A 26217-nucleotide genomic window follows, 5' to 3' on the forward strand; every position below is an offset into this window, starting at 1 on the left:
AACTACTACCATCTCAAAGGACAAGGACAGCGGATATATGGGAATAGGACCACCTGCAAGTTCCCCTCCAAGCCACTCACCATCCTGACTTAGTAATAGATCATCATTCTTTCAGTGCCACTGGATCTCCCTCCTTAATGGCATTGTGGGACTACCTACATCAAATGGACTGCAGCATTTCAAGATAGCAGCTCACCACCGCTTTCTCAAGGGCAACTAAGGTCAGGGCAAAAATTGCCAGCCCAGCCAGCAGAGTCCATGTTCCCTCAATGATTACAACAATTATACTGCTCTTTCTTGGGAATTTTCCCTGCATGGTTACTCCTCTGTAACTACAAAACTGAAAAAAAACCCACCTTTTTAAAAGAGTTCCTATCTCATTGGGAGTTCAGATGAATCCACAAATTACTCTGGAAATTTTACTCATATTTGGGCAGCTGACAGAAATTCTACACAACAGTTGAGAAAATGATGACATATTCTAAGACAAACTGCACTCTTAAAAGCATAAAGTCAATTCACTTCCTCTCCCAACCTTCATGGATTCTTTAAAGAAAATTCAGGATCTAGACCCGCATCTTGGACAAAAACCAATCTATTCGTTCTTCATTTATTCCCAAATCAAGTTTACTGAAATTTGTCCATACATTCTTTTAGATATATTGCTGAAGAACAGACCAAGAGAGGTGAAAACATTGCCTTCTTTCACCTTCAATACCGTAAGTCAAATGAGAAATTGAGTTGTGTCTTGAGAAGAGTACAATCAAGAATAATATTAATACCAACACTTGTGCTTCAATTAAATGACTCCTATGAAATTAATAGCATTTCCCTCCTTTGTTGATACCCAATTACTTTGTCCATGCAGCTCATTTCCTTTCTTCCAGCATTTAAAGGCTTGTCAAATTGGATAGAGAGATACCAAATGTACTGAAAGACCAGAATGTGGATAGTTATGGTATTTCTGATAAGTTCATATTACTTCAAGAAAGCAAAAAGTGTTTTATGATCAAATATAGAGACATGAGAAGAAAAATAAATAAAGTTCCGATTGCTCAGCAAAATATCATCCAAATTAACATACATCAGACATCTAGAAGTAACTGCAAGACAATAATCAGGACATAAGCTTGAGATGGCTGAAACAATTTAGAGGCAGTGTAACACAAAAACAAGCTGGCTCTTCCAATTAAGCTGGAGACATAAATATCCAGAAAATACGTAAAATCTGAATGATTAATTCACTAGTGTTTAAATTTACCTCAACGTTTTTCAGTGCAAGAATATTCTCAGGGCTTCTCTGTGCTACCTCGAGTTTGGGTGCTACTCCACAGATCCCACAAATCATGTCATTATAGTCACGAATGGTGAGGGATTCGAATGCCCAATAACCATTCCATAGAAGCTCTTGAAGCTGATTCAGCTGCTCGTCTGACAAGATTTTCTCTGAAAAATAAATCAGTCTACGTATTAGTTAATAGCACCAATCTTCAGTTGAGGCAAGAGGTTAGTGTGGGGCCCAGCAGCTGCTTGCCATGATAGATTAGGATGAGATGGGATCCAAGGCTCATAATCATCACAACCCACACCATGTGCCCACATCTAGCAGGAATGACCTGGAGGTCAGTAGACAGAAGAGAAAGGGAAAGTTAAGAGGATACCATTGTGGACTTGTAGTATTTTCTGTGTGTTTAGTTTTTTGGAGACATGGGGGATAGAGAGGTGAAAGATGGACAATGAAGGCCTGGTCAGGACAGTGCTGGAATGGGCCAATTTTTGTTCATTAACATGATCATTGGCGACAATACCCTCAGTGAAGAGAAAGCTCAGTAGAGCAGAACAGAGCAATGACTACAAGGAAGCCATCCCATGATTTTCTCTCAGTTTCTGCCATCTCTTACATGTATTATCACTAACCTAAAGATGAGAACATTTTGGAAAAAAACATGTCAAATACTCTTTTAGAGATGCAACTAACTGAAGATTACCATGGAATCCTTACAGTGCAGAAAGAGATCATTTAGCCCATCAGGTCTACAGCAACCTTCTGAAGATCATCTCACCTCTCCCCATAACTCCACGTTTTCCACAGTTAATTGACCTAGCCTGCACACGACGGGGCAGTTTAGCATGGTCAACTCATCTAATCTGCACATCTTTGGACAGTAGGAGAAAACTGAAGCATGCAGAGGATACCCACACAGTCATGAGAAGAACATACCAACTCCACAGTCACCTAAGGCTAGAATCGAACCTAGGTTCCTAGTGCTGTGAGGCAGCAGTGCTAACTACTGTGCCACCATGCTACCTGATCCATTGCATCATTCTTTGTAAATGCTATTGAAATTCTCTGACCGTTTCAAGAATTAAACTGTTCACTGCAGTTCTGCGACCAAGTTTCCTTTTCACTGCTGAATGCTGTATTTCCCATGTTAAATCAACTGTCACCTGTTAGAATAACTAATAAGGGCGTATTAGTATTATCATTAGATTATTAATCCAGAAACTCAGATAATGTTCTGGGATCCTGAATCGCCCAAAACGACATATAATAGAATTTGAATTTACCAGAAAATATCTGAAACTGAGAATTTACTGATGACCACATTTATTGTTGGAAAAACCCATCTAGCTCTCTAACGTCTTCAGGGAAGGGAACCTTCTGTCTTCATCTGGTCTGGTATACATGCGACTTCAGAGGATTTAGGACCATTTGGTGCAGCCATTTTGCCACGAGCGATTTGGCGTGGCCTGTTTGGTGCAGCCTAGTTTGCCGCAGAGTCATTTAGGCACATAACTATTTTTGCTCAGATATACGGTAGTCATCAATGAAAATCAACATAATAGTAGAATTATTAAATGAGCAGTTTCCAGTAGTTTGTAGTTATTATTAAAATAATTTGTCAAAGAAAAACAACTGTAGAGGGAACTTTACAAGTGATTAACGAGTGCCTAGAACATTTGTCAGAAGCTTGCCAAGGAACGATGCCTAACCACAGAGCACTGAAGAAAATGGTACGTAGGACCCAGTAAATCCAAGAAATTTAGAAGAACTTGAAAGGGTTCAGAAAAGATTTACAAGGATGTTGCCAGGATTGGAGGATCTGAGCTACAGGGAAAGGCTGAAGGGGCTGGAGCTGTTCTCCCTGGAGCGTCGGAGCCTGAGGGGTGACCTTATAGAGGTTTACAAAATTATGAGGGGTATGGATAGGATAAATAGACAAAGTCTTTTCCCTGGGATTGGGGAGTCCAGAACTAGAGGGTGAGAGGGGAAAAGATATAAAAAGAGACCTAAGGAGCAACATTTTCACGCAGAGGGTGGTACGTGTATGGAATGAGCTGCCAGAGGATGTGGTGGAGGCTGGTACAATTGCAACATTTAAGTCGCATTTGGATGGGTATATGAATAGGAAGGGTTTGGAGGGATATGGGCCAGGTGCTGGCAGGTGGGACGAGACTGGGTTGGGATATCTGGTAGGCACGGACAGGTTGGACCGAAGGGTCTGTTTCCATGCTGTACATCTCCATGACTGTGACTATAACTTGTAATTCCAAATAGCTTTAAAAATATTCTGTTAATGAATATAATGAAGAACAATGTTTACTAGCCGACAACAGTAGCACCACCTGCAGAATTCTTCTATTTGGGAGAAAAAGGAATGCAGAGTTTCTGAAACAATCAAAAAAGTTATATGTTGATGGAACATTCAAAATTTCCCCACCTCTATTTTCACAAGTTTATGTTATTTTAGAGGAAATACATAAAGGTGCGTTCCCACTGTTGTATGCTTTACTTCCAAATAAGTTACGAACAACAGATGATAAATTATTTGAAATGGTTCTGGAAATACAGCCTGAATGCTGCCCTGACATTATCAATTGTGACTTTGAACTTGTACATCTCATAGCAGGGCATGACATTCTGTTGAAATTAAACAAATTTAGGGCATTTAATGGGTTATATTTTCTTTTTTTTTTAGAAATTGTGAGGAACCACGGTTAGGAGTGGACTAGTCACAGATTAAATGCAGTTGATACACAAATAACAACAAACTACTGGAAACTACCCATTAAGTAATTCCATTATGATGTTGATTTTCATTGATGACGACTGTATATCTGCGCCAAAATAGTTCTGTGCCTAAACGGTTCTGTGGCAAAATAGGCTGCAACAAACAGGCCATGCCAATTCGCTTGTGCTAAAATGGCTGCACCGAATGGTCCCACTCTGGAGCCACAGCAATGTGGTTGACACAAAACCGCACTCTGAAGTGGCCTGGTTGTAACAATCGCTACAAAATCTCAATGAAGAAATCAAAACGGATGGACTACCTAACATCGACTAGACACCAGAAACGACAGTGGCAAAATATCATGCCTGTCAACCCTCCTTACAAAATCTTGAGGCGAGCGCCAAAATTGGGAGAGCTGTCTCCAAAGGTCATCAAGCAACAGTCCAACACTGTAAAGTATGATTCTATGAATATGCTTCACACGCCACCATCACATCCTTGGATATGTCCTTTCCCAGCAGCAGGACAATTCCAACAGAGGTGATAGCACAGTGGTATACAGTTGGGAATTTCCCTGGGAGTCCTCAACATTGACTGCGGACCCCTTCAGGCATAGGCAAGGAAACCTCCTGATGATTATCACATACTGTCCTTCCTCGGCTGATGAATAAGTACTGCTCCATATTGAACAACACTTATAGGAAACACTGAGGGTGGCAAGGGAGCAAAACTCCCTCTCGAAGGAGCTTTCAAATTCACCACCAAGAACATGTCTTGACAGCAACTCAACCGACTGTGCTGGTGATGTTCGAAAGAACATAGCTATTAGATTGGATCTGCAGCATGTGGTGAAGGAGTGAACAAGAGGGAAGAACATACTTGATGTCATCCTTACCAATTTGCCAGCTGCAGGTACAGAGGTCCATGACAGTATCATTAAGAGTGACCACTGCACAATGCTTGAGGTGACAAAGTCTCACTTCACACTGAGAATTGCCTTCATCGTGTTATGTGGTACTATCATTGTGCAAAATGGGACATACTTCAAATAGATGTAGCAACTCAAGACTGTGCACCTATCAACAGCAGAATTGTATTCCAGGACAATGTGTAACCTCGTAGCTTAGTGCATAGCACGAGCAGCACCGGCTATACCTGAAAATGAACTGTCAACCTGGAGAAGCTACAAACAGGACTATTTGCATGCCAACAGTATAAGCATTAAGTGCTAGACAGAACTAAATAATCCTACAGCCAACGGATCAGGTCTCAGCTCTGCAGTCCTGCCACACCCAGTCACGAATGGTGGTGGATATTTGAACAATTCATTGCAAGTGGTGGCTCCACAAATATCCCCATCCTCAATGATGGAGGAGTCCAGCACATCAGTCCAAATGACCAGGCAGATACATTTGCATAAATCTTCAGCCAAAAGTGCTAGGTGGATGATCCATCTCCAATGGTATCCAACATCATAGATGCCAGCATTCTGCCACAATTTACTCCTCGTGAGATCAAGAAGCAGATGGAGGCACTGGATACTGCAAAGGAAATGGCCCCAACAATATTCCAGCAACAGTAATGAAGACTTGTGCTCCAGGATTTGGTGATCCCTTAGCCAAGCTTTTCCAGTACAGTTCTAACAATGGCATCTACTCAACATTGTGGAAAGTTGTCCAAATATGTCTTGTACACAAAAGTCAGGACAAATCCAACATGACCAATTATCGCCTGATCAGTCTACTCTCCGAAATGCAAGATATCATCAACAGTGCCAACAGGCAGCACCTGCATAGCAATAACCTGCTCACTGACACGCAGGTTGGCTACGATGACAATTCTGCTTCTGACCTAAACACAGCCTTGGGTAAAACACTGACAAAAGTTCTGAATTCCAGAAGTGGGGCAAATGCGATAACCTTGATATCAAGGCCACATTCAACCGAATTGAGTGTGGTATCAAGGATCTCTAGCAAAACTGGAATCAATGGGTATAATGGGTATAAACTCTCTGCAGGTTGGAGTCATACCAGAAACACAGGAAGAAGGTTGTGGTAATTGGAGGTCAGTCATCTCAACTTCAGGACATCTCTGTAGATGTTCCTCAGGGTAGTGTGCTAGGCTCAACCATCTTCAGTGCTTCATTAAAGGCCTTCCCCCCATCATAAGGTCAGAAATGGGGATATTCATTGATGACTGTACAATGTTCAGCACCATTTGTAACTTTTCAAATACTGAAGCAGTCCATGCCTGAATGCAACAAGTTATGGGCTGACAAGTGGGAAGTACCATTCGCACCACACTAATGCCAGGCCATGACCATCTCCAATAAATGACAATCAAATCACCCTTTGACATTCAATGGTGTTACCATCACCAAATCCATCAAAATTAATATTCTGAGGTTACCATTGACCAGAAATTCAATTGAACTCACCAACTAAATACAAGGGCTACTACAGATGCTCAAGGGCGAGGAATATTGTCGTAATTAATTCATCTCCTGACAGCCCAAAGCCTGTCCACCATCTTCTACAAGGCACAAGCCAGGAGTGTGGTGAAATACTGTGCACTTGCCTTATAAATAGTGAGCAGGTTTGGGGAGTCAGGAGTGGAGTTCCTTGCTGCAAAATTCCTAGTCTCTTAAAGCATAGAAACTAGGAGAAGCAGGAACAGGTCATTCAGCCCTTCAAGCTTGGTCTGCAATTCAGTAAGATTATCCCTAATCCTCTGTCTCAAAGTCATAGACCCATATTCTCTCTTGCTCTTGTAATATTTACATGGCTAGTCAAGTTCAGTTACTGATCAGTAGTGTTATGGACCAGACCCTCAAAACATTTCAAGGAGGCAGCCCAGACCCTAACTTTTCTATCTGTTTTAAGCAAGTGTAGATAGGGGTGGCACAGTGGTTAGCACTGCTGCCTCACAGCACCAGGGTCCCAGGTTCGACTCCAGCCTCGGGTGACTGTCTGCGTGGAGTTTACACGTTCTCCCTGTGTCTGCGTGGGTTTCCTCCGGGTGCCCACGGAGGGGGCAGGTTAGGTAAATTGGCCATGCCAAATTGCCCCATAGTGTTAGATCAATTAGTCAGAGGGAAGTGGATCTGGGTGGGTTACTCTTCAGAGGGTCGGTGTGGATTGGTTGGGCCGAAGGGCCTATTTCCACACTGTGGGAAATCTAATCTAATCATTCCAAGTGTGATGCAGCCAGCCTAAATCACTCAGTTTTAAACAAAACAGAATTTATTTATACACGAACAAAAGAAAACTGAATGTAGAATAACATAACTATTGGAAAACCCAACCAAGACAAAAACGCTACTCATCAGCGAGTTGTTCTAATTTCCTGCAACATCCCTTAAACTCCCACTTCGCAAATAAAAAAAGAGAGAGAAAGAATCACTATGGAACTGCTTGTGTCGCCAGCAGCGTCTCTGGGTTCCCAGCTCAAACTTGATCTGCAGTTACAAATAAAACAGCTTGCTCAAACCAAACCAAGTACTGAACTGGGAAAACTGGCCACTCCCCTTTCATTCTACAAGTGTTTTTAAATAAAAAACACTTGAAAGGTTTATCAAGTAGGTATTTCCAGACATATTGGAACCTCTGTCTTTACGGCCCTCTGAAGAAAAAACATGGATAAGGGCAGTACGCAGGATATTGATAGAGAGGTATGCAATGATGACAATGCCACTGAATGTGATGGGGCAGTCATTAAATTCTCAATTGTTGGAGATGGTCATTGCCTGACCAGGATTCTTTGAATCAACAGCGATGGCGAGGACATATTTTTGTCTCTTGTACTCTTTTTATTCCACCGTCCTTGCTCTGCAGCCTAGTGCTCTCTCCATCTTTCCATTCTCCTATTGATGGAAGACTCTGGTGTGAAACAGGCACACCCACTGTACCTAATTGCTTGTGAAACGTTCTAGGACAAAGTGAAGACTGCAGATGCTGGAGATCAGAGCTGAAAATGTGTTGCTGGAAAAGCGCAGCAGGTCAGGCAGCATCCAAGGAGCAGGAGAATCGACGTTTCGGGCATGAGCCCTTCTTCAGGGATGCTAAGATAAAAGGTAGGGAAGAAGGACTTGGGGAAGGGGTGTTGGAAATGCGATAGATGGAAGGAGGTGAAGGTGAGGGTGATAGGCTGGAGTGGAGGTGGTCGCGGAGAGGTCAGGAAGAAGATTGCAGGTTAGGAAGGTGGTGCTGAGTTCAAGGGTTGGGTCTGGGACAAGGTGGGGGGAGGGGAAATGAGGAAACTGGAGAAATACGAGTCCATCCCTTGTGGTTGGAGGGTTCCTAGGCGGAAGATGAGGTGCTCTTCCTCCAGCCATCGTGTTGCTATGGTCTGGCGATGGAGGAGTCCAAGGACCTGCATGTCCCTGGTGGAGTGGGAGTGGAAATTGAAGTGTAGAGCCACGGGGTGGTTGGGTTGGTTGGTCCAGGTGTCCCAGAGGTGTTCCCTGAAATGTTCCGCATGTAGGCGGCCTGTCTCCCCAATATAGAGGAGGCCACATCGAGTGCAGCGGATGCAGTAAATGATGTGTGTGGAGGTGCAGGTGAATTTGTGGTGGATATGGAAGGATCTCTTGGGGCCTTGGAGGGAAGTAAGGGGGGAGGTTTGTGCTCAAGTTTTGAATTTCTTGCGGTTGCAGGGGAAGGTGCCGGGAGTGGAGGTTGGGTTGGTGGGGGGTGTGGACCTGACAAGGGAGTCACGGAGGGAGTGGTCTTTTTGGAACGCTGATAGGGGAGTGGAGGGAAATATATCCCTGGTGGTGGGGTCCGTTTGGAGGTGGCGGAAATGACGACAGATGATACGCTGTATATGGAGGTTGGTGAGGTGGTAGGTGAGGACCAGTGGGGTTCTGTCCTTGTGGCGATTGGAGGGGCGGGATTGAAGGGCGGAGGAGCGGGAAGTGGAGAAGATGCGGTGGAGGGCATCGTCGATCACGTCTGGGGGGAAATTGAGGTCTTTGAAGATGGAGGCCATCTGGATTGTATGGTATTGGAACTGGTCCTCCTGGGAGCAGACGCGGTGGAGACGAAGGAATTGGGAATATGGGATGGTGTTTTTACAGGGGGCAGGGTGGGAGGAGGTGTAGTCTAGGTAGCTGTGGGAGTCGGTTGGTTAATAGTAAATGTCTGTGTTGATTCGGTCGCCCGAGATAGAAATGGAGAGGTCTAGGAAAGGTAGGTCTGAGATGGTCCAGGTAAATTTGAGGTCGGGGTGTAAGGTGTTGGCAAAGTGGATGAACTGTTCAACCTCCTCGTGGGAGCACGAGGCAGCGCCGATAAAGTCAGCGATGTAGCAGAGGAAAAGGTAGGGGGTGGTGCCAGTGTAGCTGCGGAAGATGGACTGTTCCACATATCTGCATACCTCGACACGGTCCTGTCCCCCTTAGTCCAAGAACTCCCCACCTACATTCGGGACACTACCCACGCCCTCCACCTCCTCCACGATTTTTGCTTCCCCGGTTCCCAATGCCTTTTCTTCACCATGGACATCCAGTCCCTGTACACCTCCATCCCCCATCACGAAGGACTCAAAGCCCTCCACTTCTTCATTTCCCGCCATACCAACCAGTACTCTTCCACTGACACTCTCCTTCCACTGACTGAACTGGACCTCACTCTGAACAACTTCTCTTTCCAATCCTCCCACTTCCTCCAAACCTACATGGGCCCCAGCTATGCCTGCCTCTTCGTAGGATATGTGGAACAGTCCATCTTCCGCAGCTACACTGGCACCATCCCCCAACTTTCCCTCCGCTACATCGGCGACTGTATCGGCACTGCCTCGTGCTCCCACGAGGAAGGCGATCCACTTCACCAACACCTTCCACCCCAATCTCAAATTTACCTGGACCGTCTCAGACTCCTCTCTCCCCTTCCTAGACCTCTCCATTTCTATCACGGGCAACCGAATCAACACTGACATTTACTATATCCCGACCGACTCCCACAGCTACCTAGACTACACCTCCTCCCACCCTGCCCCCCTGGAAAAACGCCATCCCATATTCCCAATTTCTTCGTCTCCACTGCATCTGATCCCAGGAGGACCAGTTCCAATGCTGAACAACCCAGATGGCCTTCTTCAAAGACCGCAATGTCCCCCTAGACGTGATCGACAATGCTCTCCACCGCATCTTCTCCACTTCCCGCTCCTCTGCCCTTCAGCCCCGCCCCTCCAATCGCCACCAAGGCAGAACCCCACTGGTCCTCACCTACCACCCTACCAACCTCCATATACATCGTATCATCCGTCGTCATTTTCGCCACCTCCAAACGGACCCCACCACGAGGGATATATTTCCCTCCCCACCCCTATCAGCGTTCCAAAAAGATCACTCCCTCCGTGACTCCCTTGTCAGGTCCATACCCCCCACCAACCCAACCTCCACTCCCAGCACCTTCCCCTGCAACCGCAAGAAATGCAAAACTTGCGCCCACACCTCCCCCCTTACTTCCCTTCAAGGCCCCAAGGGATTCTTCCATATCCGCCACAAATTCATCTGCACCTCCACACACATCATTTACTGCATCCGCTGCGCCCGATGTGGCCTCCTCTATATTGGGGAGACAGGTCGCCTACTTGCGGAACATTTCAGGGAACACCTCTGGGACACCCGGACCAATCAACCCAACCACCCCGTGGCTCAACACTTCAACTCCCCCTCCCACTCCACCAGGGACATGCAGGTCCTTGGACTCCTCCATCGCCAGACCATAGCAACACGATGGCTGGAGGAAGAGTGCCTCATTTTCCGCCTAGGAACCCTCCAACCACAAGGGATGAACTCAGATTTCTCCAGTTTCCTCATTTCCCCTCCCCGCACCTTGTCCCAGTCCCAACCCTTGAACTCAGCACCACCTTCCTAACCTGCAATCTTCTTCCTGACCTCGCCGCCCCCACCCCCACTCTGGCCTATCTCCCTCACCTTAACCTCCTTCCACCTATCGCATTTCCAATGCCCCTCCTCCCTACCTTTTATCTTAGCCTGCTTGACACACTCTCCTCATTCCTGAAGAAGGGCTCATGCCTGAAACGTTGATTCTCCTGCTCCTTGGATGCTGCCTGACCTGCTTGTAAAACATATTTGTTTCATTAAAATAATTATTAAAACATGCCAGCATTTCCATATGATTATGACCGAGATGGCAGTAATTTATGATTATTAATCCATTTGTAAAGAAACCTGCAATCACAAAAGTTTAAGGCAAGTTTTCAAATACAGAAATGTATTTTCAGGGCTAGTAAACATTATTTTAACCTTTCAATACCCAAGTTATGTCACATCACTATTCAGTTACACAGGACATACAAACATTATAACTACTATCATGCTTTCAATTCAAGAATATTTCATAATCAATCTCGTTCAGGAACTGCAAACAAAAATTAGTGCTTAGCCCAAATGTTCAGAGCAGTTTAGTGAAGTTCCCACAGAAAGTAATTAATTAAAACAGCTACTGCTAAACTAATAAGTACAATAGCTCACAAAACGCCTCATAGCAAATGAGTGTACCACAAGACTGCAATGCTGGAACTGCAAAACAGATTATCCAGAATTTCCTGGCTACATTTTAACAGTGGAATTGCGGCCACTTAAAACCAACTCATGCAAAAATTATTAAACCTACCTGTGATGGATTTTGACAGGCAGTGGTAATGTGTTTGTCTCTTTGCCAGGAGTCCCAGGCTCAAGTACCACCTGCTCCAGAGGTGTGCGTTAACATCTTTGAACATGTTATTAGAAAAAAACAAAACAAAAATGTAACCTACCTGTGAATTTTTGGACAGAGTTCAATATGGGAATAGTCACATCCCTTGGATCTTCTCCGAGTTTGATATGGTTTCTTATTTTGAACAGTAAATCCAAACTGACCAAAAGCTTGTTTCCAATATTAAATAAGCCTGGATCAGAAATGATCAATTAAGAGAACTTTCATATTATCAAAAATTTATTGAAACCAGCACAAATGTTTGTTTTAAAATTGCTAGATTCAGAATTTTAGTAAATGTGCAACTAACTCAAAGGAATAGAAACTAAACAGTGTAGCAAAAAAAAACAGATTGAATGATAATAACACAGATTCAGCAGTATTTTTCTTCAATAAATCCAACCTACCACTGCTACCACATGTTGAAAATACAATGGACAGACACAGCTATACAAGAGGTGAGATCATAACAATGAGACATGGCCCAACACACAATTCCTCCCCAATGCAATCTGAACCTAGATGGTCAAATCCTAAGACAAGTAAATCAAGACTTATACCTGCATATGGACAGGAGATGTTCAGCAGCTAGACACTCATGGTTTGATTCCACAACATAAATCACTGCGACAAATGATATATAATGACTATATATACAAAGCGTTTTTGGACTTCAAAATAGAGGTGATTGGTTGGTTATTTATTTCAAGCATTTTCTTTGGAAGGAACAATGTCAGAGCCCTTTTCTGGTTCAGGGATCAAATTTAGAATCTGTTAGAAAGCATGTGACTGAAGGTCCTGGTAATCTTACAGTTCAGGGCACCAGCTTTGTTTTCAGGTCACAGGATTCTAGGATTGAGCAAGCTTTTAAATTAAACTCAGACAACGTTAGTTGCTCTGGTTGGAGTTCAAAGAACCAGTCAATTCAGCAGAAAGATTCAATTCACGAAACTTCCAAACCAGGGCAGTTTGGTTAGAAATATAGAGGTTATTAGCAGTGAATAAGTTTAGAGTCTCAGATTTGTGAAAAGTTCATGTCAGACATGTAAAGAATTCAATGAAGTGGCTCCACAGTATAAAAACTGAAACGTCAATCAAGTATAAATTTAAGCAGTGAGGTTCGGGTGTTTATTATAGAAAGTGTCAACAGACAAAGTTTCAACGATTTTCCGATGTGCTTTGAGATCTTGCCTACCATCACTTTATTTAGAGAGCTTGCTTTTAAAAAGTGTAATAAACTTCGACTCTGTTGTTCAAGAAACTTCTGTAGCCTCATATGAATGTTTTAATGACTGATTGTGTTAACTAATTAAACAAAACAAAATCCATCAAACAAAATTCTGGGATTACACTTGTCCATTAATACTATCAGCTGAAGTTATAACAATAAAGCATGTTGACCTGGAGGAACTCTAGAGATTGGTAGCTCACAGGAGGTATTGTCTGCAACCTTGGACAATTGTGTGGGATCAGAAAAATAAGTGTAACAAAAGAGTGAATCTCTTACCTGAGCTGATGTCCGTGAAGTTATGAAGTGCAAGACAGTGGGGATTCAAGCAGATTTTCGTCTGAACTATAACCACTTGAAACTGGCTTTCAGTCAATAGCCAGCATTCCTCAGGACCAGCCACTGAGCTGGAACAAAAGTGACATATACCTCATTAGCAATTTGACACTCAACTATAGTAGCACTTACAAAGCTAAAAAATCTGACTTGCAGGAACTGGAATAGTTATTAAGCCATCAGGACTAAGTATATTCGTTGGACATGGAATGCTGAGGACTTTGCTTCCTCTCCTAGTATTCCCTGCACATGAAAGCATGTATTAACTCTACATAAACTAAATAAATTGATGAGAAAGGCACGGGTGTTATATTTACTTCTGTGACATGCAACTTGATCATGAGATGACTTGCTTTCTGTATGTGTTTGGAGATCAGGAGAGGTTTACCACTTTGCACTTACTCTTAGTTTAATGAAGGGCTGTTAACCTATTAGAACTCCATTCATTTTGCACATTTCTTAATTATTTGTTAAAACAACAACTATCCCATTCCTTCCTCTGTTCGGAAAATTTGCACATTCTCCTGCTGCTTGGCTGAAGTGGTGGTGAAAAATCTACATACAAGGCTGCTTGGGCACACTAGCAAAGCTGAATTTACATTCCAATTCACTGCAACAATAAGACAAAAAGCGTAGCACTGAAAAAGCACAGCAGGTCAGGCAGCATCCGAGGAGCAGGAGTCGACTTTTCGCACATCAGCTTTTCATCAGGACGGTGACGCTCCTGTGCTTTTCCAGCGCCACACTTTTCGACTGATTTTTCTAGCACCTGCAGTCCTCACCTTCTCTCAATAACAACAAAATGCAGTGTGATTTACATTCGGTATCACAGAAATACCTTAAGCTAAAAATTTGCCACCCCAAAATAGGCTGCATTTATTGCCACTGCATTGGAGAAGTGCACTCACCATCCATGCAGCTGAAGTGCTGTGACACCATAGCAAGGTGCCTGTATAAGGATTTGGAGCAATAAAATGAGTGCTTTTCAAATATTTTAAATTAAATTCAAATCCTGGACTCGAGATGTGCACACTTCTCTCTCCTTCCCACTCTCCCTGTGCTGCCATGCTGTTCATCGTTTCTGGGACTTAGAAAGCAAGGCAACAAGTGGTAGAAAGGGAGCATGAGGTTAGGAGTGATGACCAGAGAAATAACAAGTGAGGTGCTGAATGGGATAGGAGGGCGACTAGTGAAGTAGTGAGCAGGAGAGCTGGGGGCCAGTTCTTACGCAGTCACGCTGGATTTGAAAAGCTAACTTTTTCTCTCTTCACAGATGCTGCCAGATCTGCTGAGTTTCTCCGGCATTCTTTGTTCTTGTTTCAGATTTCCAGCATCTGCTTTTGCTTTTATTAAGGGAGTTGGTTATTGAATTGAATGGGACGCAGGAAAGCGGCTGCCAAGGAAAGCCAGAAGTGGTCCAGGATTTGAGGGTGGCACAGTGGGCACCAGTGGCAACACACGTGCAAATATGAGCTGAGTCCACACCAGCTTCCAGTTCTAGGCACATGTCAATGATGACAACGGCCATGGCTTCCTCCACAAATGCATGAGTAGGTGATACTCTTGGTACAGAAAATCATACTACAGCTTGTAGACATGACTTCTTCCACTCAGATCTTGATTACTCAGTACTCTACAACAGAAGCTATTTAGACCATCTCACATACATAGCACTGGAACACTAACTAATGGAAAGTGGGCAAAACTTATTTTTTCTTCAAACCATCATTAAGAACACAAGTAAATTTTCAAAACAGGTCTGGGTACATTCTGGAGTCAATTGGAAATCAAGGAAACCTGAAGAAAATATCTTTGAGTAAAAAGCAAAACATGGAAAGAGAGAAGTTGTTGTATATTTTATTCAGAAAATGGAGGAGGGGGGGGCATTACCTTCAGGTACACATCACACACAATTGCATTCTTGGTGAGCTCTGAATTAATTTGCTGCATTCTTCTTGAATCATTACAAAGTCAGAGTACAGTTAAATAAAAAACGCAGCATAAACTAGTAATTAAAGAGCACAAAGATCGCATCCAGAAATACTCAGCAAAAGTAAAACACTCTTACTGGATATGGTTCAACGAAAGTGCATCTCGTTATACATTATGATAGACATCCAGACTCATTGCATAGCTGAAACTGAAGTACAGAAATGACCCGTGATGGCCTTAAAACCACTACGTACACTGAATAGAAAACATACTGCCATCTATTGGTGTATGTTTGATATGTCAGACTAAGAAATAATACCTGATTGCAATGCATTTCTAGCATTCTTTTCATTCCAACAGTTTAAAAGAACAGTAATTTTGACAGTTTATAAAACAGATATAAAACGGATTCTATTTTTACATGTCACCTATGATTCAAGCAGATTGTAACAGTTACTATCCAACCCTGAAAAGATAAAGTTGCCATGATGCTACTGGACCATAGGGCTGCTTTCACATTCAAGTGGTGGTTTAACCTGAAGGTTGCCATGCCTCAGGCAAGGAGAGAGATTGAGGAGAGTCCTTGTATCTCAGCCAGTGCAGGACCTGAATTTACTCTGGTATCATTCTACATCACAAACTGACCATTAAACCAACTGAGCGAAATGACTCCCCATATAATCTTTAGGACGTGTTAAGACAGTTCTGACAGGAAAACGCTTCTTTTGAGAGCAGTTCACAAAGTAAGCACATTATACAAAATGTAACTATCATTATCTAATTAAAGACCACTTGTCTTTCACCCTGACTTTGTTCAAGCAGTGAATAGTCAGATCATGGATTGCAAATAACTGGTCCTAACACTAAACTAAAACATTTAATTACAGAGATCACAGAAAGGCATGTATTAAAGAGCATCTCTTCCTAAGAATACTTCAATGACTGGTCCACACACTTGCACTGTCATCCAAGCTATTATGAAGTCAAAGAATCTGTTGCTCACAATAGAATTATCCTGGCTTGCATGAGGAATATTCAACATCAGTGAGTCTGCAGGAAGGGAAAATTCGGGAGGAAGGTTGGATTTCTCGTTGGTCTGTTCGTCGAGCTGGTTGATACTTTATTCCTTTTTTTGGTGACATGATTAGTGCTGTGTTGCCTCCTGTAAGCACTGACGTACTGTTCAGCTTTGAATTTATGTAGTCCTGTTTGAACTGTTACCAGTTGGTGCCAGTTATGGTATTTCCATTGTATATTGAGTCTGGATCAATGTGTTTATTGATGAAATCAGAGGATGAGTACCATGCTTCCAGGAATTCCCTTGCTGTTCTTTGTTTAACCTGTCTTAGTATTGTTGTATTATCCCAGTAAAACTCATGGTTCTTGCTGTCTGTGTGCATGAATACTGGGGAGAGTTGGTTGCGTTGCTTGGTTGCTAGTTGGTGTTCATGGATGCGGGTCGCTAGCTATCTGCCTGTTTGTCCTACATAATGCTTAGTGCAGTCGCTACATGGGATTCTATAAGTTACATTCATCCTGCACACAGTGGGTAACAGGTGCTTTATTCTGCTAAGCTGCTGTCCGAGTGTGGCTGCTGGTTTGAGTGCTGTCAAGGTCCTTAGTTGTCGGAGCAGTCTAGCTGTCAGTTCCGAAATGTTTTTAATGTGTGGGAGAGTAGCCAATCTATTGGGGCCTGTCTTGTCTTCTTGGTGTTGCTTGTCTGCCAATCATCTGCAGACAAAGCTGTGGGGGTATCCGTTAGGGCATTTTTTATTTCAATTGACATAACTTTAGCCAAAGTAACTACAACAAAACTCCTGGATAACCAGAACATACAAACAGATTACAAACCCATCAACAAAGATAGCATATTCAAACTACTTGACCTATGCCTGACAACACACTTATCTTCAATGACCAGGTATATGAACAAATCAAATTAAAATCAATGGGACATCTATGGGCTCACTTATTCAGGGCTCATAGCTGAAACAGTAATGCAAAGACTTGAACAGACAGACCTCTCCCAGATCCAACCCAAGTTATGGATGAGGTACATGGTTGCCATTCATGTGATAATCAAAAGAGTTCAAAGTCTGGTTGAAGATTTGTAGCTCGGGTGTCCGTTGTTGTGGTTCTGTTCGCCGAGCTGGAAGTTTTTGCTGCAAACGTTTCGTTCCCTGGCTAGGGAACATCATCAGTGCTATTGGAGCCTCCTGTGAAGCGCTGCTTTGATGTTTCTTCCGGTATTTATAGTGGTTTGTTCTTGCCGCTTCCAGGTGTCAGTTTCAGCTGTAGTAGTTTGTATGTGGGGTCCAGGTTGATGTGTCTGTTGATGGATCTTCTTGCCGTTTCCGGGTGTCAGTTTCAGCTGTAGTGGTTTGTATATGGGGTCCAGGTCTATGTGTCTGTTGATGGAGTTTGTGGATGAATGCCATGCCTCTAGGAATTCCCTGGCTGTTCTCTGTCTGGCTTGTCCTATGATGGTAGTGTTTTCCCAGTCAAATTCATGTTCCTGGTTGTCTGAGTGTATGGCTACTAGGGATAGCTGGTCGTGTCGTTTTGTGGCTAGCTGATGTTCATGGATGCGGATTGTTAGCTGTCTTCCTGTTTGTCCAATATAGTGTTTTGTGCAGTCCTTGCATGGTATTTTGTAAACTACGTTAGTTTGGCTCGTGCTGGCTATTGGGTCCTTTGTTCTAGTGAGTGCTCAAAAGAGCCACAACACACTGCAGTACACCAGAACTGCGAAAAGAGGAAGAGGAACACCTATACAAGGTATTCGCCAAAAACGGATACCCACGCAACTTTATCACCAGATGCCTAAGAGATAGACCACGGAACGAGGACATGCCACAACCAAAAGGACTAGCCACACTACCATACGTCAGGAGCGTCTCAGAACTGACAGCCAGACTACTGCGACCCTTAGGACTCATAACAGCACACAAGCCAACTTCCACACTCAGACAACAACTCACTAGAACAAAGGACCCAATAGCCAGCACGAGCCAAACTAACGTAGTTTACAAAATACCATGCAAGGACTGCACAAAACACTATATTGGACAAACAGGAAGACAGCTAACAATCCGCATCCATGAACATCAGCTAGCCACAAAACGACACGACCAGCTATCCCTAGTAGCCATACACTCAGACAACCAGGAACATGAATTTGACTGGGAAAACACTACCATCATAGGACAAGCCAGACAGAGAACAGCCAGGGAATTCCTAGAGGCATGGCATTCATCCACAAACTCCATCAACAGACACATAGACCTGGACCCCATATACAAACCACTACAGCTGAAACTGACACCCGGAAACGGCAAGAAGATCCATCAACAGACACATCAACCTGGACCCCACATACAAACTACTACAGCTGAAACTGACACCCGGAAGCGGCAAGAACAAACCACTATAAATACCGGAAGAAACATCAAAGCAGCGCTTCACAGGAGGCTCCAATAGCACTGATGATGTTCCCTAGCCAGGAAACGAAACGTTTGCAGCAAAAACTTCCAGCTCGGCGAACAGAACCACAACATAATCAAAAGAACTGAAATTGAGAACCAACACCAGAAGATCAACAGCATTTTCACTATGATCAAATTTACTCGAGAGGAGAGAACAGCAATCAACTCCCATTTCTAGACCTAATGCTAACAAGGACACAGAATGGTGAATGCACAGCAAGTGCACAGAAAGACTACACACACCGATCAGATCCTAAACTACAGCAGCAACCACCTCAACACCCACAAGAGGAGCTGCATTGGGACCCTGTTCAAAAGAGCAGCAACATACTGCAGCACCCCTGAACTGCAAAGAGAGGAAGAACACCACCTATAAAAGTCTTTGCTAAAAACAGATACCCAACAGCTCAAACAGAACTACATAAATTCAAAGCGGAACAGTTCAGCAGCGCTTCATAGGAGGCAACACAGCACTGATAATATCATCTGGAAAGGGGACAAAACATATGCCAACAAACCTACCAGCTTGGTGAAGAGACCAACAAGGAATCTAACCAGCTCCCAAGTTGCATATCTTCACAAAAACTTTAAAGGGAAGAAGGTGCACGGGGAGAAAGTCCTGAATTGGCATGCTCTCCTGCTGAGTATATTAGCATCCTTTAAAGTTGCCTCTTTTGTCATTACTTAAAAATGATGGAAATACTTCCAAGACTTTCTTTCCTAGCACCTGGGGATGTGTGCGAGTTCACAATATTAAAAGTTAAGTCTTCCTTTTGTGTTTTCCACATCTAACCAAAAGGCTCTCAATGTTGATGCACAGACTTCTCCTAATATCACTTTGATATAGATTAATACGACTGTTTCACTAGCTCTCTCTTCCTGACAAAGAAGCTTTTAGCTTCCTGTTTTCATTGAAATTTACACATTTGCAAGTGCTCCCCATTACAGATTTACCAATAAAAATCCTTATAGGTTGAAAAACCCCAAAATGACAAACACTTTGATAATCCAAAGATTAATATGCCAGACATTCTCAGTTGATCACTCTTTGTTGCAATACATCACAGTATCAAGTACGTAATCTAAATTGAAAAAGCAAGTGACATTTGGACCTTGTACCAAATCCATACAACTGCAAGCAGAATGAAAGAAATTGCTGAAGGAACGAACATTCAGCCCTATGCACCAGCAACAGGCATAATCGTGATACAAAAATAAATAATTTTGCAGGACAGGCTGACCTCTCACTGGAAGAGGTATCAGACCAGAAAATAACATAACTTAATGGCTTCTTGAGCCTGCTCTACCATTAAATTAAATTAAGGTGACTAGTGAATTTATTTGGCCTCAATTTCACATTGTCTGTTCCCCAAAACCCTTGATCACCTCCTGTAGAATCAAAGAATTCCCTACAGTGCAGAAAGAGGCCATTCAGCCAATTGAGTTTGCACCAGCTCTCTGAATAACATTCAGCCAGTCCCAGTTCCCATCCTTTACTCATAACCCTGTCATTGTTAATGCACATAACCTGCACATCTCTGAACACTGTAGGCAATTTAGCATGGCCAATCCACCAAACTGCACATCTTTGGAGGAAACTGGATCATCTAGCAGAAACAGGCACACACAAGGGGAAAACGTGTAAATTCCATAAAGACATTCACCCAAGGCTAGAATTTAACCCAGGTCCATGGCACTGTGAGGCAGTAATGCTAACCGGTGAGTCATTGTGCAGTCTTATAGTTTGACAATCCGTTCAACTCAGATTGAAAATATTTCATGACTCAGCCTTGACACAGCTTTTGGAGGCAGAGAATACCAAAGATTTACAACCCTCAGCCAGAAGAAATTTCTGCTCATTTCCATTTTAGACCGACAATACTTAACTCTGAATCTGTTTACAGTTCTAGATTCTGTCCTGAGGGGAAATTTCCTCTCACCAACTGTAAAATCCCTGGTAATTTTATACCATTCAGTTAGATTACCTCTCATTGTTCTGAACACCAAATCTAAACTCCATGGAGTAAAGGCACAACTAACTGAAGCTTTCCACATAAGACAATTTTCTTAACTTATTAACTTCTGTGATTGCCCTGGGAAAAGCCTGTATTTTCTACTTGTGTGGTGTCCTTTTAAGATCAAATTGAAACCAAGTTAATTCTGACAATATGTTGAATCTCTGGAAATTGTTTGTGATTTAGGTTGCTTTACAGCTGGAATGAAAAGTATATAGACAGCTAGCAGGTTATCCAATTACACCTGTCTAAAAATCCACAATAATAGATATCTGCGTTAAGAACAGAAGTTGCAATTCAAGAAAATCTTGGTGAGGAAAAAAGATGAAGATTCTGAGAATAAAGCAAGGCTGGTTATGTGAGAGCAGATCTGATTTGGAGATTTTCACTGATCAATGTACAATGTTCAAAGCTATTCGTGACCCAGTCCATATTGAAACACAACATTCAGGTTTGTGCTGACAAATGATGAGCAAACTCTGTGCTATACTGTCGGACAATTACCATCTCCAATAAGGGAGATTCTAACCATAGCTCCTTGGTATGGCATTATCATTGCTGAAATGCTGACTATAAAAAATCGTGGGATTATTAGTGACCAGAAACTGAACTGGACAAGTCACATAAATACAGTACAATCATTGACCTCCCAATTCCTCAAAGCCTTTTGCATCAATCTACAAGGCACAAATCAGGAGCGTAAAGCTCTAACAACATAGAAGCCCATACCAAAGACAAAACAGCCAGATCTGACATTCATTCCCTCCATCACCAATGCAGCAATAGCAGTGTACCTTCTACAAGATGCACTACAAAAACTTGAAGTCCCATAGAAGAACATCCAAACTTGCGACCGCTAACAACTAGAATATCACTTTTAGCAAACGTGACTTGAAAGGAGATTCTATGTATTGGAGATCAGATTGACAGATTGAACATCTGCCTGCCACTTGTATATGGAAACTGACGAATGCACCTGTAACTATGTGAGGCAATCGCTTGTTATATAGAATACCCGAGATGGAATTCACCTTTTCAGTTGAAACCTCCTTTCCCCGCTAATTAACATTAGAATTATATTGTAAAATGTTTACTGCTAAAATCAATGTCCAATTATTTCTCCTTAAATAAGGAGGCAACACCTGCACACAGTACTGTAGGTATGTTTCATAAAGGGCAATAGGACCAATATTCCATGATTTCCTCATTACTTTCAGAGTACTGCCAACATGATTAGAGATTTAGATTAGATTAGATTAGATTAGATTAATGTGGAAGCAGGCCCTTCAGGCCAACAAGTCCACAGCAACCCGCTGAAGCGCAGCCACCCAGACCCATTCCCCTACATTTACCCCTGCCCCTGACGCTACGGGCAATTTAACATGACCAATTCACCTAATTTGCACATTTTTGGTCTGCGGGAGGAAACTGGAGCACCCAGAGAAAACCCATGCAGCCACAGAGAGAATGTGCAAACTCTACACAGTCACAGTCGCCTGAGGTGTGAATTGAACCCGGGTCTCTGGCACTGTAAGGCAGCAGTGCTAACCACTGTGCCATTGTGATTAATTGCACACTTCAGGTACAAGGACACCCAAAACGCTGCGCCGCATAACATGCTGTTGTCACTTTTTAAATAATATTCTTTTTCGCCTATTCCTCCTACTAAGATAGATAATAATTCTTTCATTTCATTATAATTATAATTCTTTCATTTCACCTCAGACGTAACAAAATCTTTGCATTTGTACATAGAGTCAGAGATATACAGGACAGAAACACACCCTTTGGTCCAACTCGTCCACGCTGACCAGATATCTTAAATAAATCTAGTTCCATTTGTCAGTCTTTGGCCCATGTCCCTTTAAACACTTCCTATTCAGATATACATTCAGATGCCTTTTAAAAGTTGTAAATGTACGAGGCTCAACGACTTCCTTTGGAGGTCATTCGATAAACACAAGACTGCATGAAACACTTTCCCCTTAGTTTTAAATCTTTGCCCTCTCACCTTAATCCTATGTCCTCTAGTTTTGGGCTTCCCTACCCCAGGAAAAAGACTTTTGTCTACTTACCATACTCATGCCCCTTATGATTTTATAAGCCTCTATAAGCTCGCCCCTCAGTCTCCGATGCTCCAGGGAAAATAGTCCCAGCCTATTCAGCCTCTCTCCGTAGCTCAAACCCTCCAACCTCGGCAACTCCTTGTAAACCTTTGCTGAAACCTTTCAAGTCTCACAACATCCTTCCTATAGCAGGGAGACCAAAACTGCATGCAGTATTCAAACAGTGGCCTAACCAATGTTCTGTACAGCCGCAACATGACTCCCAACTCCGATACTCAATGCACTCACCAATAAAGGCAAGCCAAATGCCTTCTTCACTATCCTGTATACCTGCGACTCCACTTTCAAGGAGCTATGAACCTGCACTCCAAGATCTCTTGGCTCAGCAACACTCCCCACGACCTTACCATGCCCTGGTTTGCTTTTTCAAAAAAATGCAACACACCTCACATTCATCGAAATGAAATTCCATCAGTAAAAGGTTTATTCTAGTTTTTAATAATTGTAATTCTCTATAAACAAATGGAGGTGCTCTTTGTTTACAATTGTTGCTCTAATCAGTTTCCCTGAAATCACAGAAGGTCAAACCTTCTTGGGTCCGTACAGCTCAGTTACTGGTTAATATTTAATTGCAGCACTGTTGTGCATAGAGTCAGAGAACACGTAAACTGCTCCAAGAGTGGTCCAAGTACATGCTGTCCTAACATCCTGAGCTATATTTTAATTTTCATTATCCTCAGGGATCAGGAGCCGATTTTGTCTTAAGCTACACAGGATTTTTTTTGTCCTACTCTTCCCATGTTCTGAGCAATTTGCTGGTTCAAATGTTCAGCGATGAGCTATGGACTGGTAAAACCTAGGTTTATGTCCTAGATTCATTACATAATCAGCTTACAATATTAGCAAGTCTATCTGCAGAAGTAACTGAACAAATGCAAAAACTGGCCACAAATTAGAAGGCAAATAAACAGAACTTGAGTGTGAACCTTCCCTCCTTCAACATAGCCACCAATCACAAAAATGGAACAGCCAATTTGTAGCCCAAGCCATCCAGAGCCTCTGCAGCTCATTAATGGTACATACATTTAATAGCCAACACTCTCTCTAATTAGTCTTCTTTGGTAGATTAAATATATTCTTTTAATGTTCAATTTGGGAGGAAGACAGTGGCACAGCAGTCATGTGTCACTGGAGGCCCAGGTTAATGCTCAAGGAACATGGGTTCAAATCCATCACAGATGTGAGGTGAATCCATCTGGCACATCAGTGTTGGTGACTTTTACAACTTATCACTGATTATTGCAAAAGTCCATCTGTTTCATTAATGTTCTTTAGGGAAGAAAATTTACCATTCTTATGCAGCTTGATCTACACAGTGTTTCAAATCCACTGCAACCTTAACTGCCCTTAAAAATGACCTAGCAAGCCAACCAATTCAAGAATAATTAAGAATGGGAAATAAATGGACATTTCAGTGAAACCCATATCACAGAAAATAAAAAATAATGATGCTCAAGAAATACTCGCAAAAATGGCCTCTAAAGGATAACTAAAGCATGCTAAAGAAGTCTGATGCTTTCAGGAAAAGCACACTATGTGAATAATTTTGCAATACATTGACATTTAATACATCTATCTCAATGTACAGTCAGTGACAGTTCTGTTCCCGTATTATAAGAAAATCATTTAATATCAGTGCCATTTAAACTGATGGAGCCGGAATCGTATTATTGCGAATACAAGTAAAGAAAGTCCAGTTTCTACAAATAATGGTTGATATTCTTCAATCATGTTATAGCCAATTCGTATTGAATAAACCCATATTAGAGCAAAACCAACTGTATTCAATGAGCGTCCCTTTGACAGTTCAAGAAGATAGCTCATTATCACCTGCAACTACCCAAGGCAATAAGGGTGAGAAATAAATGCTGGTCTAGCCAGTGATGCCCACAGTCCACAAACAAACAAACAAAAAGGCAGGCGGCAGCAGCAGATAAACAGATAATCTGGAATGCAGCTTCCTGAATGTTGAAACTTCAAATTATTTTATAAAACATCACAGCAGCTTTGATCCTTGCAACATCATAGTATGGTGAGAGATTAGTAACAGATAGACACACTTGTTTCTCAATTCCAAGGCATGCCTTGTGTAACAATGCAGTACTCAAATAGATAACACTGGAGTAAAAAAAGATCCTTACTTCTGTCCACCCTTGTACAACTGGCTGTCACACAAACCACAGATAGTGGCTGAAGATTCAAAGTAATTTGGCCACGAATTTTGTTCAAGTGTTATGGTCTCATTTACTGTCGATAAGATCAACCTTGAGCTGTTCATTTCCTGAATTAGACTAAAAACTTCATGAAGTTCAGCCTCATTCTCAGGGATCTGAACTGTTCTCCTGAGCAGTAGCAATGTAGTTTGGCGTTGTAAATCCTTTGAGGCCTGAGTTAGCCCCTCTTCTGGATTCAACAGACCCAAGGAAAGTGCGCTGTTTATCTGAAATTAAAATGGAAAACTTCATATTTTTAAAAATGTAAACAAATAAAAAAGGAACCAGAAGCTATCCGCAATACCTTTAACATCTAGTTTGGCAGTACAGAACATGAGTACGCATGACAAAAGGAACATGCTGCACAAGTTTTGAATCTTGCGCTCATCAAGACTGGTTCTCAACTTGTATAAAGGTTTTTGCTTTGTTTTTTTTGCTGAAAAATACATGAACATATATGGCATGTTTTAGAACAAATAAGTGGGCATACTTTGTTAGAATCATTGATCAAATGAATGCAGTTAACAGTCCAATGGCATGAGAACATTTGTCAAATAGTCATCATAATACGAATGACTCAAGTTTGGTACTTGAAAGGGAGAAACACAAGTTACAAGATTTAGGTACAAGCAGCATTAAAGCTACAGCCTGTCTGCAGTTAACTGGTATATCTGATAATAGGTTAAAAAAATTGAAGGTTGGTGATATTTGAAAACCAATTAAAGGTACAGAATCTGGTCATACCCTTAAAGGGCAAGAACCCTATTTGCCAAATGACAACCATAAACAATAAAAGACACAAGTAGCAACATGAAATTTATCAGAAAAACAAAAAAAAACAAACTCTGGAAAATGAGAAAAGTGCAAAGCAAAGCAAAGGGTGATAAAACATATAGTAAGCACTTCAAAAAAGTATGACAAAAAGACAAAGCATTTTTTTTAAAAAATCAACAAAATTTATAATTATATTCAAATATAAAAGAGGTCGTCAGGAGCAACGTAGGCCCTCAAAAACTGATAACCTTTCAAAATAAGGGAAAAGAAGAAATACTCCTGCTCCTAGGACGCCTCGGCCGTGCTTTTCCAGCACCACACTCTTGACTCCTCCATGCTGAGCTAACACTGAGAGACAATATTTTCAGGAT

General features: G+C 42.2%; 1 protein-coding gene across 5 annotated transcripts in view; it reads right to left on the reverse strand.

The window, feature by feature from the left end:
• hmgxb3 (HMG box domain containing 3) overlaps positions 1–26217 on the reverse strand; it is a 91516-nt gene that overhangs the window by 21020 nt on the left and 44279 nt on the right. For all 5 annotated transcript variants that reach the window (XM_060837339.1, XM_060837337.1, XM_060837335.1 and 2 more), the window contains 4 exons: positions 25001–25299; positions 13245–13372; positions 11799–11930; positions 1262–1446 (listed from right to left, as the gene is read on the reverse strand). In XM_060837339.1, the coding sequence (XP_060693322.1) occupies positions 1262–1446; positions 11799–11930; positions 13245–13372; positions 25001–25299 (744 nt within the window). The remainder of the gene's footprint in view (positions 1–1261; positions 1447–11798; positions 11931–13244; positions 13373–25000; positions 25300–26217) is intronic.

This window comes from Hemiscyllium ocellatum, chromosome 16 (genome assembly GCF_020745735.1).
Source record: "Hemiscyllium ocellatum isolate sHemOce1 chromosome 16, sHemOce1.pat.X.cur, whole genome shotgun sequence".
Lineage (NCBI taxonomy): Eukaryota > Metazoa > Chordata > Chondrichthyes > Orectolobiformes > Hemiscylliidae > Hemiscyllium > Hemiscyllium ocellatum.